This window comes from Anguilla rostrata, chromosome 11, assembly GCF_018555375.3.
Source record: "Anguilla rostrata isolate EN2019 chromosome 11, ASM1855537v3, whole genome shotgun sequence".
NCBI classification, from domain to species: domain Eukaryota; kingdom Metazoa; phylum Chordata; class Actinopteri; order Anguilliformes; family Anguillidae; genus Anguilla; species Anguilla rostrata.
In genome coordinates this window covers 33,587,313-33,600,320 of record NC_057943.1, presented here as the reverse complement: position 1 = coordinate 33,600,320, position 13,008 = coordinate 33,587,313, and the positions used below count along the sequence as shown (strand labels likewise).

General features: G+C 40.7%; 1 protein-coding gene across 1 annotated transcript; it reads left to right on the top strand.

Annotated features, from left to right (window-relative positions):
* Nucleotides 1-5,319: 5,319 nt before the first annotated feature.
* Nucleotides 5,320-7,878, top strand: LOC135234646 (proenkephalin-B-like). The gene is made up of 3 exons (XM_064299462.1): nt 5,320-5,480; nt 6,073-6,221; nt 6,907-7,878. The coding sequence occupies exons 2-3, from the start codon at nt 6,099-6,101 to the stop codon at nt 7,534-7,536; spliced, it is 753 nt and encodes a 250-aa protein (XP_064155532.1). The 5' UTR covers nt 5,320-5,480; nt 6,073-6,098; the 3' UTR covers nt 7,537-7,878.
* The last annotated feature ends 5,130 nt before the right edge of the window (nt 7,879-13,008 follow it).

The following is a 13,008-nucleotide window of genomic DNA, read 5'->3' as shown; positions in this document are numbered from 1 at the left end:
AATTCGACGAGCTCGAGCTCTCCGTTCGACTTATATAGTGCATATAGCGTATCCATTTGAAAACCTTAGTGCGCCCAGACTGCGTTTGAAAAGCCCAGTCACTGATGATTTTCGGGCATCTTTGAGGTATTTTTTTATCAGCACAACAAATACCTTGCGCTGTTAATGCGGTGTGGATGGTAACTGTTAAACTGTTAAACAGCCTACTGCGCTTTTGAATAGGCCTACGCATTTTAACGTTAGTCTATCGTGGAAAGAACTCCATTCTCCCAAATTCCGGGAGAAACAACGTATGATAACGTATAGGTAGATTCTGGAATGCGCTGGCATCAACATTTTCGTCCTTGTCAGTTGTTGCAATCAGATGTTTGGCAGCCCCTGTCAAGTGTTGAAGCCCATTGCTCCTTTCCTGTTAAGGCAACATCAGTGACAGCAGACGCTCAAACCTCGCAACGTAGGCTACAAAACAAACCAAAACCTTGCAATTATACCAAAACAAGTTTTAAGCAAAAACAGGCACGTGGTAGCCTATAACGGTGTTATTTCAGTAATTCAATTTGAGCATGCTTTTTTTCTAAGAAAGTTATGTTAAATTAAAGGCAAAAAAGCTTTCTTTCCGTGATGGACCGAATTAAACGAGTAGGCCTAAATGCACCAAAAAAAATAAATAAATAAAAATAAATAAATAAAATAGCTTTTCCAGTTTCCGTGATTTTCAACAACTCTGCTATGACGGCTCCGCGTACTGGAGTATTTCCCCTTTACAATTCACCGAAAATCATAATTTCACTGCTGTTCTTTAAAAACATTTCTCCGGGACCGGGTGCATGCTCGGGGTCTAGGCTATGCATTTCAACCGCCCTTGCTCTAACGCCCTATAACGCTGTGGGGTTCTATGTTCTCTCCTCTCAGCAAATCACAGAAAACACTAGGTTGGATGGGAAGTCCACCTGTCGTGCTCGACTAATCATTCTCATTCGGCTGCAAGCTCATTTTTTCCGTGGAGTCTGACATCATGGCGACAGTGATGGCAAATTCACGAACATCGCGGGGCCCCCAGGTGCTTCCAGGTTCAAATGGTATTGTTTTACGCAGAAAACTGCTAATGAGAAACAGATTGGCAAAATTACCCGATGAGCAATTTCTACAGTGAAAAACCCGACGCAGTGACATCCCTACGAGAGACAGGAACCGCGTTGTTTTTCGGGTCTCAGCGAATCAGTTCCTTTATTTTTACCATCTGAAAGTAAGCAGGCTTATATTATCATTTTATACGCAGCATTAAGAGAGGGTTAGATTGTATTAAACCACAAAAACCTGGTTCCTTGGAAATGGCCAGAATAACTGTGACGACAAATACATTCATTACAAAGCTTTGCCCACCTGAATAGTACGCAAAAACCTGTCATGACGCAAATAGCAAAGTAATTACCCACCACACCCCAGCCCCGTGCCATCTCTCCTTCACTAATGTTGGAATAGTAAAACCATAAACTCCTTCATCAAATAAATCAGTATGTGCCTGTGGCTTTCCCTTATCAGATGAAAGTGGTGAATGGTTCTACAGCTTGCATAAGATCCGGAGGGTATGTATCCATGCACCAAGAGGAACCGAGATGGATGGTTCTCGTGGGTTCTATAAATAGCCTAGGACTCTTACCTGTAAACACTCCTCATTAGATTCTACAGAAACCTGAGCAGCCAGTATTTTTATTTTTACGGTCATGCCATGATTATTTACTCGTTGGGCGATTGTGGAAGATTCCAAAAATCTGTAAACTATTAAATGCCCCCCGACGCCCTCTAATCTCTGCCGATGATGGAAAGGGAATGAAGTCATCCCATTGTTTCACTTTTTCCCATAAGACGTGAACGCGACATTACTCAATTTAGTTATGTGCGCGATGTAAACAATTCCTGGAGAATTCCCGCGGAGAAATGTCTACTGATGGAATACTGGTGTAAACCTGTACAAACAATGCTCTGAAAGTCAGAAACGTAACAGAAGGTCCTGTTAATTGAATTGACCCGCATGTAATCGCTCAAGTACGCTTTCTCATTATGCCACCGTTCTTAAAATTAGTCAAGAAAGACCTGACACGGAGTAGACCCACATGAGCAGTAAGATCAGGGAGATAAACTTAAACCCCAGCTTCAGAAAACATCACAGAATGGAGTGAGAGGAGGTTGCTAAGGAACTGCGCATTGTACAGGCAGGATTTCAATGGGCGTACCATAGCAGAATGCTTCCCTAGATTTTCAGCTGAGAATAGTAGGCCTACTATGTGGAACCATTGTAATGTGTAACCATCCACATTGATGGCAGGGGCCCACAGAAAATATTAGAACATAGGATTAATACCTTATTCATAAGTTATTGAAATTGACGATAATTAAATATTTTTGTTACTCACAATGTACTAATGAAACTAACTGTTTATTTTTATTGGGCTGGCCTGGGGTGGTGGGGCCCAATATGAGATATTTTTATGGGGCCCAGAATCCCTGGTGATGCCCCTGCCCGAAAGTGTTCTGAAGTGAAGCGTCAGTTTGGCATTTGGGACACCCCTGCCCCCCAACCATGGTTGTGGATCGTGACAGTGATGCCCTTGCCTCTGTGCAACACTGATTATTTACAGATGTTATTTTTTTATCTAGGAAAATATACAAATATATATATTATATTACATATATATTTTATATAAATATAAAGCACAAGACATACCAGTTATAGTGTAAATATAATGTTCCTGTTTATTTCCCTGTCTATTTACCTGTCATATTGTTACCATAGTGATGTTTTGTGTGAATGCAGTCATCGTGTGAATGCCTTGCTGACATATTCAATAAACATTGTTTTCTCTCACAATAGTCTTTTACCAAGTACTGCGGTGGCGCCAAGGTTAGCATTAGCTTTGTAGACACCTTTTTGAGGGCAGATCGCTAAGCCTATTGACATACTACAGCGTAAGATGTCCACTGCTAATTCAACTGTGACAGAGCACATTATACTTGGACAGAATACATATGATGCTTGCGGAAACTCAGTGCCAGGCCAAATTGAAGGTCCTCACCTCGATTTAACCCAGCGCTGACCTAAAAAACAACAAGAACTGAGGTATCATTCCATATTCTGTGGAATCTGTTCCGAATGACCTATATTGCGCTTTTAGAAAAAAAATAATCAGGTGGTACCTAAGGTGGTACACAGCGGGGCCTACCGTGCTGCCGAACTTCCTGCCTGTTAGCTGGTTGGGTTCCAGCTGTTGACCAGCCGTTCTTGTGAAGCGCTCCTTTGCGCTATATAACTAAATGCCCGGACGCAGGATGAATCAGCATCCAAGCTGACCTTTGACCTTTCACCCCATGCAAGTCTGACCATAAATTACAATAATATCTGCAAATGTTTATTTCCCCCCGGATACCCCAGATCGTCAAGCAGACAGCCACATAATTTCAGTGATAAAAGCAACTTTTAAAGATTTCATTATCATTTTTGGAACTCAGTTTTTCAATTTATCAGCAATAATTGTGAAATTTGTATCAATTAAAAAAAAAACATTTAAACATTTGTTAAATTGTTATGTGGAATTTGTGCAAAATGATAGTTATACAGTATAACTTATACTTTTAGTTACCTTCAACAATCTACCTATTAATGCCGAACAAATCTGATGTGTGTTGTTTTAACAAGTGTATTTGAGTTTGAACTCATTTTCTTTTTCAGCAAAATTGGAGGACACTGAATGCTTCAAATCTGAACGCTGAATTCAAAATCAAAAGGTTCTCATATTTCTCATATCTCATTTTTATATGTACATATTTCTGTATCTTGGTTGCTATTTATTACTGGTATCATAGCTTACATTATCTTGTGGATGCAGTGTAGCCCCCCCCCCTCTCTCTTAGCTTTTAATCCGTTTATTTACATGCCACTTTATAGACATGCAGGAAAAAATGAACATGAGTTGTGTGCTTTGATCACAGGAAGCCAGCTAGCAGGTTTACACTGAGCTATGCGGCACTCATAGAGGCTATGTGACCAGTTGAATGGAGCTCCATTGCAGCTGCTAGGTCTTTGATGCGAAAGCCATCAACCCAGCTGACACACCATGCAAAGGCTCTGGCCACAGCTGGAGGAAGAGCATGCCTCCTCTCAGTAACATGGAAACGGTTATTAAAAATGACTGAACAATTATGGAACAATTATGTGTTCAAGGTTAGCACTGGATAACTCGACATTCTTTTTTCTATGATTGGAATTTTTGTTACCTCCAAACGAGAAAACCTCATCATGGTAGAGCAACTGAGTTTCACGCCCCTGAATCCAAACTGCGCTCCCGGTCCAGGTGTCACATGTGCAAGCGTGTGTCTGAGACTGCACGCCCTGTTCTACGGTGGACAGTGCTATCTCAGCGTTTGGGTCAAAGGTCGAGCCCAAGATTATTCTGACAACACATTTTAGTGCTTGGGTGGCAGAAGTGGTATTATTGCAATTGTGATGGACCCTGCTTTCCAGATCGTTACAAAGGATACAGGTGACTGAGTGCAGCATGGCTTATTCTTCACATCTGGCAAAAAAGGGTAAAATTACCTCTACTTTGAACGACCAAGATATAGCTGGTAGGATTTAGCTTGCTCCCCCCACTCACCCCCCCCCCCCCACACACACACACACACCCAAATTGGTCATAAAAACCAGTCATTAGGGAACACATTTTATTAGTTTAAAAATATATCTTTCAGCTTAGATCCTCCAATTACTATTGTATATCTTGGTCATACACGCTTGTGTTAGGCAGTTGATATACCCGCAGTTGGTAGTTTAGTGCATGAAATTGCCTTGCAGGCCATTCATGCCTTCTTTCAATGTGATCTGCACTGTTTGTGAAGATTCAGCCTTGAAGTACAACGCCGCTGCTCCAGCAAGTTCTTTCACTTGCGTAGATAGCCTACCTTCACTTGATCGAGCTTGACAATGGCATTTCCCCGGTTAATATTGCTCCAGAGTGGAATGACGAAACCAAGATTTCCAAACCACATTGCAAAGGATGTAAATATTTGCCGACACAATAGTGTACCAATCAGGGTTTTCTTTCCAAGGTTGAGAAGAAAATATGTGTGTGCGTGTGTTTGTGTATGTGTGTGAATGTGGGGATGTGTGTGTGTGTGTGTGTGTGTGTGCATGAGTGGGTGTGAGGTAGACAAAGTGGGTGGGAGATGAAAGATTATTCATACATCCGATCATTCCTATTGGCTAAAAGAGGAAACGTATTCTGATGCACTTCAGTGACATGATGAAGCAATCGTCAATAAAAAGACAGAGGACACGCGACAATCAAAAGCAAGAGTTGGATCCTATCAAACTTACTATCTGAAATACACTGGGAGAATTCACTTGACAAAGAAGAGTCTGATACATATTTCTGAACCTAACTACGTATTCAACCAACTGAGGCACACATTGTGATAATATTAAGGTAAAAAACTTTTATTTCTGTTTATGTTTATCCATCGTGCATGTGAATGTTTTTTAGAAGTCATTCAAGTTAGCGTTAGCAGTTCAGGTGGAGATTCTTCAGAGCCCTAGTCAAAGGCTACTTTTGCGAGTTTTAGATATTTCCAGATGTAATCCGCGGTGAAATATAAATATATTGGCTAAATATTAAGAAAGTGACAGTGCGTACTGGGCAGGTATTGTGAACACATCGATGACATCGTGCGTTCCAATATGGAACCATCCATTGGACTTGCCGCAACCCATTGTATTGCGGCTATTTAAAATAATAACATATATAGTAACAAATTATACAAATAAAACCGAGTTAACATAAGCTTCGCGCATTTCAAGGGGAGAGAAAAGATATAAAAGCAGTCAGTATAAATGCGGATGAAACAAAACTGAAAGGTGAGCTATAAACTAATAGAGGGGTTACAGTTTTGCGGCTGCGGGTCTTCATTAATGGTCAGAGACGGTATGTTTCCTGACACGACTGTCTTTATTTTTCAGTCTTATGATGATGGTCATGATTATTATTGTTGTTATTACGATTATTGTTTTATGCATTTCAGATACCGAAGAAACATAGTCGGGAAGTATGGAGTGGTGCGTTTTAGCGCTCATCTTGTGCATGATCTCTTCAATCCGAGCAGATTGCACTTCCCAGTGTTTAAGCTGCGCCCAACAGATCCCCAATTCGGAAGTGTCCATCAACAGCCTGGTAAGATTATTTTTATCGGAGCAGTAGTTGTTCTAAATTGGCAGTTGATGACAGCTGATTATAGCTTTGGTCGCCCGTCGTCCTTTTAACAGCTTTCTTTAAGGGGCAAGCCCACTAAAAGTTAAAGTAGTGGTTAAAGTTTTGGCACGCGGAAACAAAAGCTACGATCCATAATCACATTGTATTCACGTGGTTCAGAACCATGGAGAGCGCTCGCCGTTGGTCGGTACATTCCGATACGGTGGCCGCTACACGAGTTTCTCGCGAAATGAGAGTAAAGCCTGAAGTTTTATTGAATCGGATGCTTTTAGGTTTTGTCGACAAATAGCCGTCACACCTCACCGTAACATAACTGATTGACAATCAAGAATGCACATTGGAAACACGTGGAAACCATGAGTGATACCTAATACAGTTTCTTTGTTAATGGATGGTAGAGTTGTATCCATTACTCCTTCAAAAGAATCTTCGGTTATTCCAAAAACACACGCCGCAATTGCTATTGCTTGTAATAATGAAGGCTGCATCTCAAGTATGCATTATTTCAGTGCATTTCGTAAATTAATTGTAATTGCAATGCTAATTAATATCGCCCGAGGAATCATTCGCTATGCGCGCACACCTGGAGGTCTTGCTTGATATTTCCCCGTCTAATATTGCTTAACTCTTTCTTTTCCTTTTCCAGACTTGCACTTTAGAGTGCGAAGGGACCCTTTCCTCCACAGTAGAATTAGATAAATGCGAGAAGGCTTTAGAGTTATTTTCCGCCGGTCAGGGCGGGTTCAACGACAGAAACGAGCAACCGCCCAGCGCGTCTGAGACTGGAGACCAGCAGGAAACTTCCATTGCTAATGTGGTCAAGCGTTACGGCGGATTCATTAAGAGGATCGAGAAAAACAAAAAAATAAATTCTCCCTCGCGTGAAAATGCTTACCTGAAAGGCATGTTTGCCAAAAAATACGGGAATTCGCTGAGAAAATTTTGGGAAAGAGACATCCCGGAGCTTTTGCAGGACACCCAGCGCGGAGATCGTTCTTCGGAGGACGAGGCCGCGATCTACGACGATGACACGGCCATCAACGAAGAGAAACGGTACGGAGGTTTCTTGAGAAAATTTGGCCCAAAGAGAAGTGACTCCGGAGAGGAAGGTGGCCAAGAAGAGTTACAAAAACGTTACGGAGGTTTCATGCGGAGGATTCGACCAAAACTCAAATGGGACAATCAGAAAAGATATGGGGGGTTTTTACGGCGTCATTTCAAAGTATCAGTTCGATCAGAGGAAGAACCCTCCTCCTACGAAAATTTTGACCTATAGATCATGATCGGAACCGTTGATTTCAGACTGAAGGAACTTACTATTGCAGACACACCGGAATCCTCACTATACCCATTAAGTCGTAGGCTATTTGTGCATTTTGCTTAACAGACCGAGGTCCAAGAAGTTTCCGCAGGGCGTAATTGTAGAATATCTGCTTATGTCAGTTCTGTCTTAATGCATATTGTGAGACGGACTAAAAGAGACTTTTCCTTTGTATAAATAAATGACGAATGTATAATTCATGTCCGCTGAAATATTATTTATTAGTATATACAATCAAGTATGCTTGTTTAATAAAAAAACAAAAACAAATAATAAATGTGATTATCCATTGTTCAAGTTGCAATGAAAACCTGATCTTGTCTCACCTGACTTCTGAAGCACAAATCAGACAAAACAAAACTAACACGTGAGGAAATGTTCACATATCAATATAATCAAAAGTCGGCTGCGTATTATCATATATACTAGGCTAATTAATAATGTGACGGCCGTTCACTTCTTAGTTGTGCGAAGTCTTGAATGTGATCAGATCAACTGAAAGGAGAAAAATATATAGGGACGAGAAAGATACAGGCGATATTTTGTGGATCCTTGGAAACATCGCAAAATATTACCGGGGAAAATGCACATAGACAACTTCATCCAATTCAAGCCACGCATTTGATACTATCTGATATGCGTCATTCAGGTCTGAATTAGACTCTTCACCAACCAGTTTAACACGATGATACACACAGAACCGATCACAGGCAGGCTAATTTTAATTAATGTTATGCACATTGCGTTTCTCGACTTCTCCTCAGAAATTCTTCTATTACAAGTAGATTTACAATGAATAATATGTTATGGATAACTCGGTTCCCGTCCACTATGTTTCCGTTCAAATGATAATAATCTTTTTTCAGACTAAGCCAGACATTTCACTTCATATTATTAACTGAAATACTGAAACAAGGTGGAGAAATAAGGTTCAAGTGATAAATGCAATCTCATATTTAAATTATATGTAAATTTAATGTATTTAACTCATTTTCACATGTTCATTCAAAACTGGGATCATGCCAAAATAATGCCTTCTCTACCACATTTCTTAGATATTGCAGTAGCCTGTACACTAAGAGAGAATTTCTAACTGTCCGGCAACCCTCGTTATGGTTTCTGATCAACACCACTATTTTAAAGACAAGACCAAACGGTTTTAATGCAATGGCGCCCTCTTATGGGGAAAAAAATTAAACGTCGGATTTATTCTGTCGGCTGTTTGTACTCGGTTTTTAATTCGCATGAAATATAGTACGTGTTCTCCATTAACAGCGAGCTGAACGAAACCGCTTTTGAGAATGCGTCCAACTCTAAGGGTGTCGCGAAGATTTATGTGTTTGTTTTTCACTGCGAGGAGACGTCTGTGGACAACAAGAGTCCTCACAAATAATTACACTTTTGATGTCTCTGGGGAAAAAAGCAAAACATCTGGCGAAACCGTGGCTTTTCAAAGCGTCAGACACAAACGCTGGCGTTGTTAGCACGCGGTAATGTGTCAGTTGCGCGCCTCGCGCGGGGCTTTGCGGAATTGTTAAGGCAAATAATGGCATTCTTCATGGGGAATAAAACACACATGTTTGAAGCGAGTGTTTTCGTGTTTGATCATGATAATTATTTCGACGTGCCACCTTTTTGTTTTTTTTCCTATTTCGATTACCTCCCTCTTGGTTTAAGAGCAGCTTTGAAACATTTTACTGAAGCGGAGCAATACTGTAGCTGGCGACCAATCGAGCTCTTTCCCCCTTCTCATTAAAATACTTTCTAAAAAGATTACTATGTTAAAAATGATAGTGATTAATTATAATTATAGTGATATCTATAATTAAGTTGACGCAGAAGAAGAAGAAGAAGAAGAAGAAGAAGCAGTTGATGATGATTACTGCTGCTGCGCCTACTGAACAGGCACTCTGCTCAAGGTTACAATACAGTCTCCTTAACGAGAGCCTGCATCATTACAATCATTGTACTAAACTGGTAGACTGACAAGCAGGATTGACAAGCAAATTATATTTATATAAGAACTGTTTTAATGAGATGATATTGCACGTTCTCCTCATGTCATCGTGGATTTCCTCTGGGTACTCCGGTTTCCTCCTGCAGTCCAAAAACATGCAGGTTAGGTTAATTGGAGAGTCTTAATGCACCTAGGTATGAGTGTGTGAGTGAATGGTGTGAGTACCCTGCGATGGACAGGCGAACTGTCCAGGGTGAATTCCTGCCTCTCACCCAATGCATGCTGGGATAGGATCCAGCCCCTTCTACGACCCTGGCCAGGAATAATTGGGTATGGATGGATATTGTGCACAGATCTTGACAACCCTCCCATTCCTAATTGACTCAATAAAATCACAGTCAAAGGTCGAAGGTCAGAATCAAAGAAGTCCCTGACACTGTTCACAAGACTTAAATTAATAGGTAAACACACATATAGTGGGGACCAAAAGTCTGAGGACACTACCGACAAGATCAGATTGTTTTAATTATTTACCAATGGCTAATGCGATTATGATGCTCTCTTTATATGTCTTATGCAAGTATATGTTCTTTTTTAATAATGTAATTTAAAAAAAACATCATTTTTGAAAATAATGTAAAAACACTAGCTGTAGCTTTTTTGTAAAAAAAATTGGTTTGTAACCGTTCTCAGTAATGCATTCCTGACTAAGAAGTGTAACTGGAGTATCATAATTGCATTACTCATTCATTAATAATAATGAAAATAACCAGGACTTGGTGGTGCCCTTTGACATTTAAGCCCCACTGTATATTTCTCTGTGAGCTTTCATTGCAGTGTGTTATGCTAATTGGATATTTATTCACCTATAGCTTTTACAGCCCTTGCATAAATTTGGTTCTTCTAATACAGATGGGTGTCAGCCCACCCACTACCACGAGTCTAGGGGGAACAGTGTCTTTAGGGTGATTCTAAAAAAATACCCAAAACGTCCCTCTGCAGCCAGCGCTTCCACTCCACATCACAGCACTGTACTGTGATCTCATTTCTGCTGTGACCCTCTCTGCTCTCCCCCTGTCTGAATATGGGGGAAATGCATAAGGCAGTCAGGTGACCTCCTTCAGAGAACGCTATCTTTTTTTTTGTAAAGAAAATGTCTGCAATTTGCTCATTCTGCTCATGTTCCTTTTTGAATGTCTCATCTTGTCACATCAAAGTCACGTGACCTCTTTGTGATATGGTCATCACGCCAGTCAGTGATGGCTGGAATGTGTAGCTGGTCATGTATGAATAACAGCTTTGCTGGGGGGCGGGGTTGAGTAAAATGACTAATATATCTCAGATTCAGCCTGTTTTGATGGACGGTGTGTCGTTATCATTGGTGAAGATCCCCCTAATGCCCCATAACAATATTGTTTTATCAGACAACTGAGGTTGTTATGTTCTCCTGAGAAAATGATTCCTTCTGAAAGTTGGTCTTTTCAGTTGATTAATTTATAAAACCAGAAAAGGCCTAAACACTAGAAAAATGAGGACACCTTTTCACTGAACGTAACCCAGTAGTGGAAGAGCTCCAAGTCAAAGCAAATGAACCAAAACTGCATTGCGTTAAAATCTATTTATGTTCAAAATTACAGTAGTGCTGAAACACTTGTTTTCAACAGCGCTAATTCATAAGTAGATTAGGGGAATCCGTTCGCCTCGTGATGCCACAAAGCGTTTACAGCGCGGTCACGGCCCCTGAGAAACAGAACATGCATTCTAGCTGCCACTAGATGGCAGCACTTAACCCTGTAATTTCTTTATGGAGTACATGGACACTGTTGTGGTGGGAATGATTCAATTAAATTCAACTTTATTCGTAAAGCACTTTTTTATGAAGGGCATTGTCACAAAGCTGCTTTACAGAGATCCACCACATTTCATAAAAAACAGGACTGCAAAGTGATAAAACACCCACCTGGCTTTTCAAATAATGCCTGAAGACAAAACGTGTTTCAGGCTTGGCTGGGGGTTACAGCAGGTTACCGCGACTACTGTGCCACTTCCCTGAGCTAACAGGCCTGCACATCACATGCTGCTATTGTTTGTTCACACAAACCTGGTCAGAGTTAAAATCATGTGACTCAAGGTACTGCACTGCAGGAACGTACTGATAACACAATAAAATAGGCTGGACCAAATAACACTAATTAAGGTGTGAAGAACATAACAAAAATAATATTACATTTCCACCCCCCCTCTCATGCACACACACACTCTCACACACTACAGTAAATGTTGTGTGAGGCAACAGCCCAGCCAACCGCTGGTGAACTTGACCACACATTGCGGAAACCCTGGAGACAAAGAGAGGATGGACAATTAGAACTCCCAGCAGTCCATGCTTCTTACAACACCAAGAGGGGGAGGAGCCAATTCCAGAGTCCCTCCACACTGGGAGGAGCCAACCCAGGAAGTGGTCTCATACTAGCCAATTAATGTATGGACTCAGTGTTGTAAATATGAGGCCTTTTTGGAAAAATTTACATTACATATATTTCAAACTAACATGTTTTATACATGTATATTGCAATATTTGAAAGCTGCATTCATTTGTAAATTTCCCCATTAATGTATAATAACAATGATTTTATTATTCTAATTAAAAAAATTATTAAATAAAAATAATTTATGCTTTTTCAATATATTTCAGTATGTTTCATTTCTGTTTTATTTCTGTAAGGGTGGAAGCTTAAAATGAGCCATACTTTTTAGGCCTCAGAGTGGTTTGTTCTATACCAACATTATAACATCTAATTTAATTCAATTTAAATCAAATTTAATTAATTCAATGTAATTCAAGCAATAATGGTCTTCAACCAAGATTTGAAGAATATCGACCGATAGCAGGGTTAATTTTGTGTGATCTCTATTCTTTTTGAGGTGGTGGGGGTGGGGGCCATTGTTCTGCGCCTTAATTCTGATTCTTAACTTTTTTGTGGTTTAAATTACGCAAAGCCTTGCCTGACATTGTTTATTTGAACTCTGACCAGAAAAAAAAGCCATTTTATTTTTTACTGGCAGAGAGGAAAGTGTCCTTGGGAGAATCAAAGGTGACGGCACCCCTGGTGTGTGTGCTTTTGGGACACAAGGGACGTTAAGAGGACAAAAACAGAACAGGACCCTCCACTGACCCCCTCTCCTGAGGCCTGGCCTATGTGCTCTGCACACTGAGAACCCAGGAGCAAAGCATGGGTTAACTGCTTCTCTCTCTCTCTCTCTCTCTCTCTCTCTCTCTCTCTCTCTCTCTCTCTCTCTCTCTCTCTCTCTCTCTGTCTCTCTGCCTTTCTCTCTCTCTGTCTCTATTTGCCTCTCTCTCGCTCTCTAGCTCTCTGTCTCTCTGCCCTCCCTTTCCCCTCCCCCAGCACTGCACTTCCTTCTCTTCCTGGAAGACCCCCATGAAGTGCTGTTGTGGGGTTACATGGCCT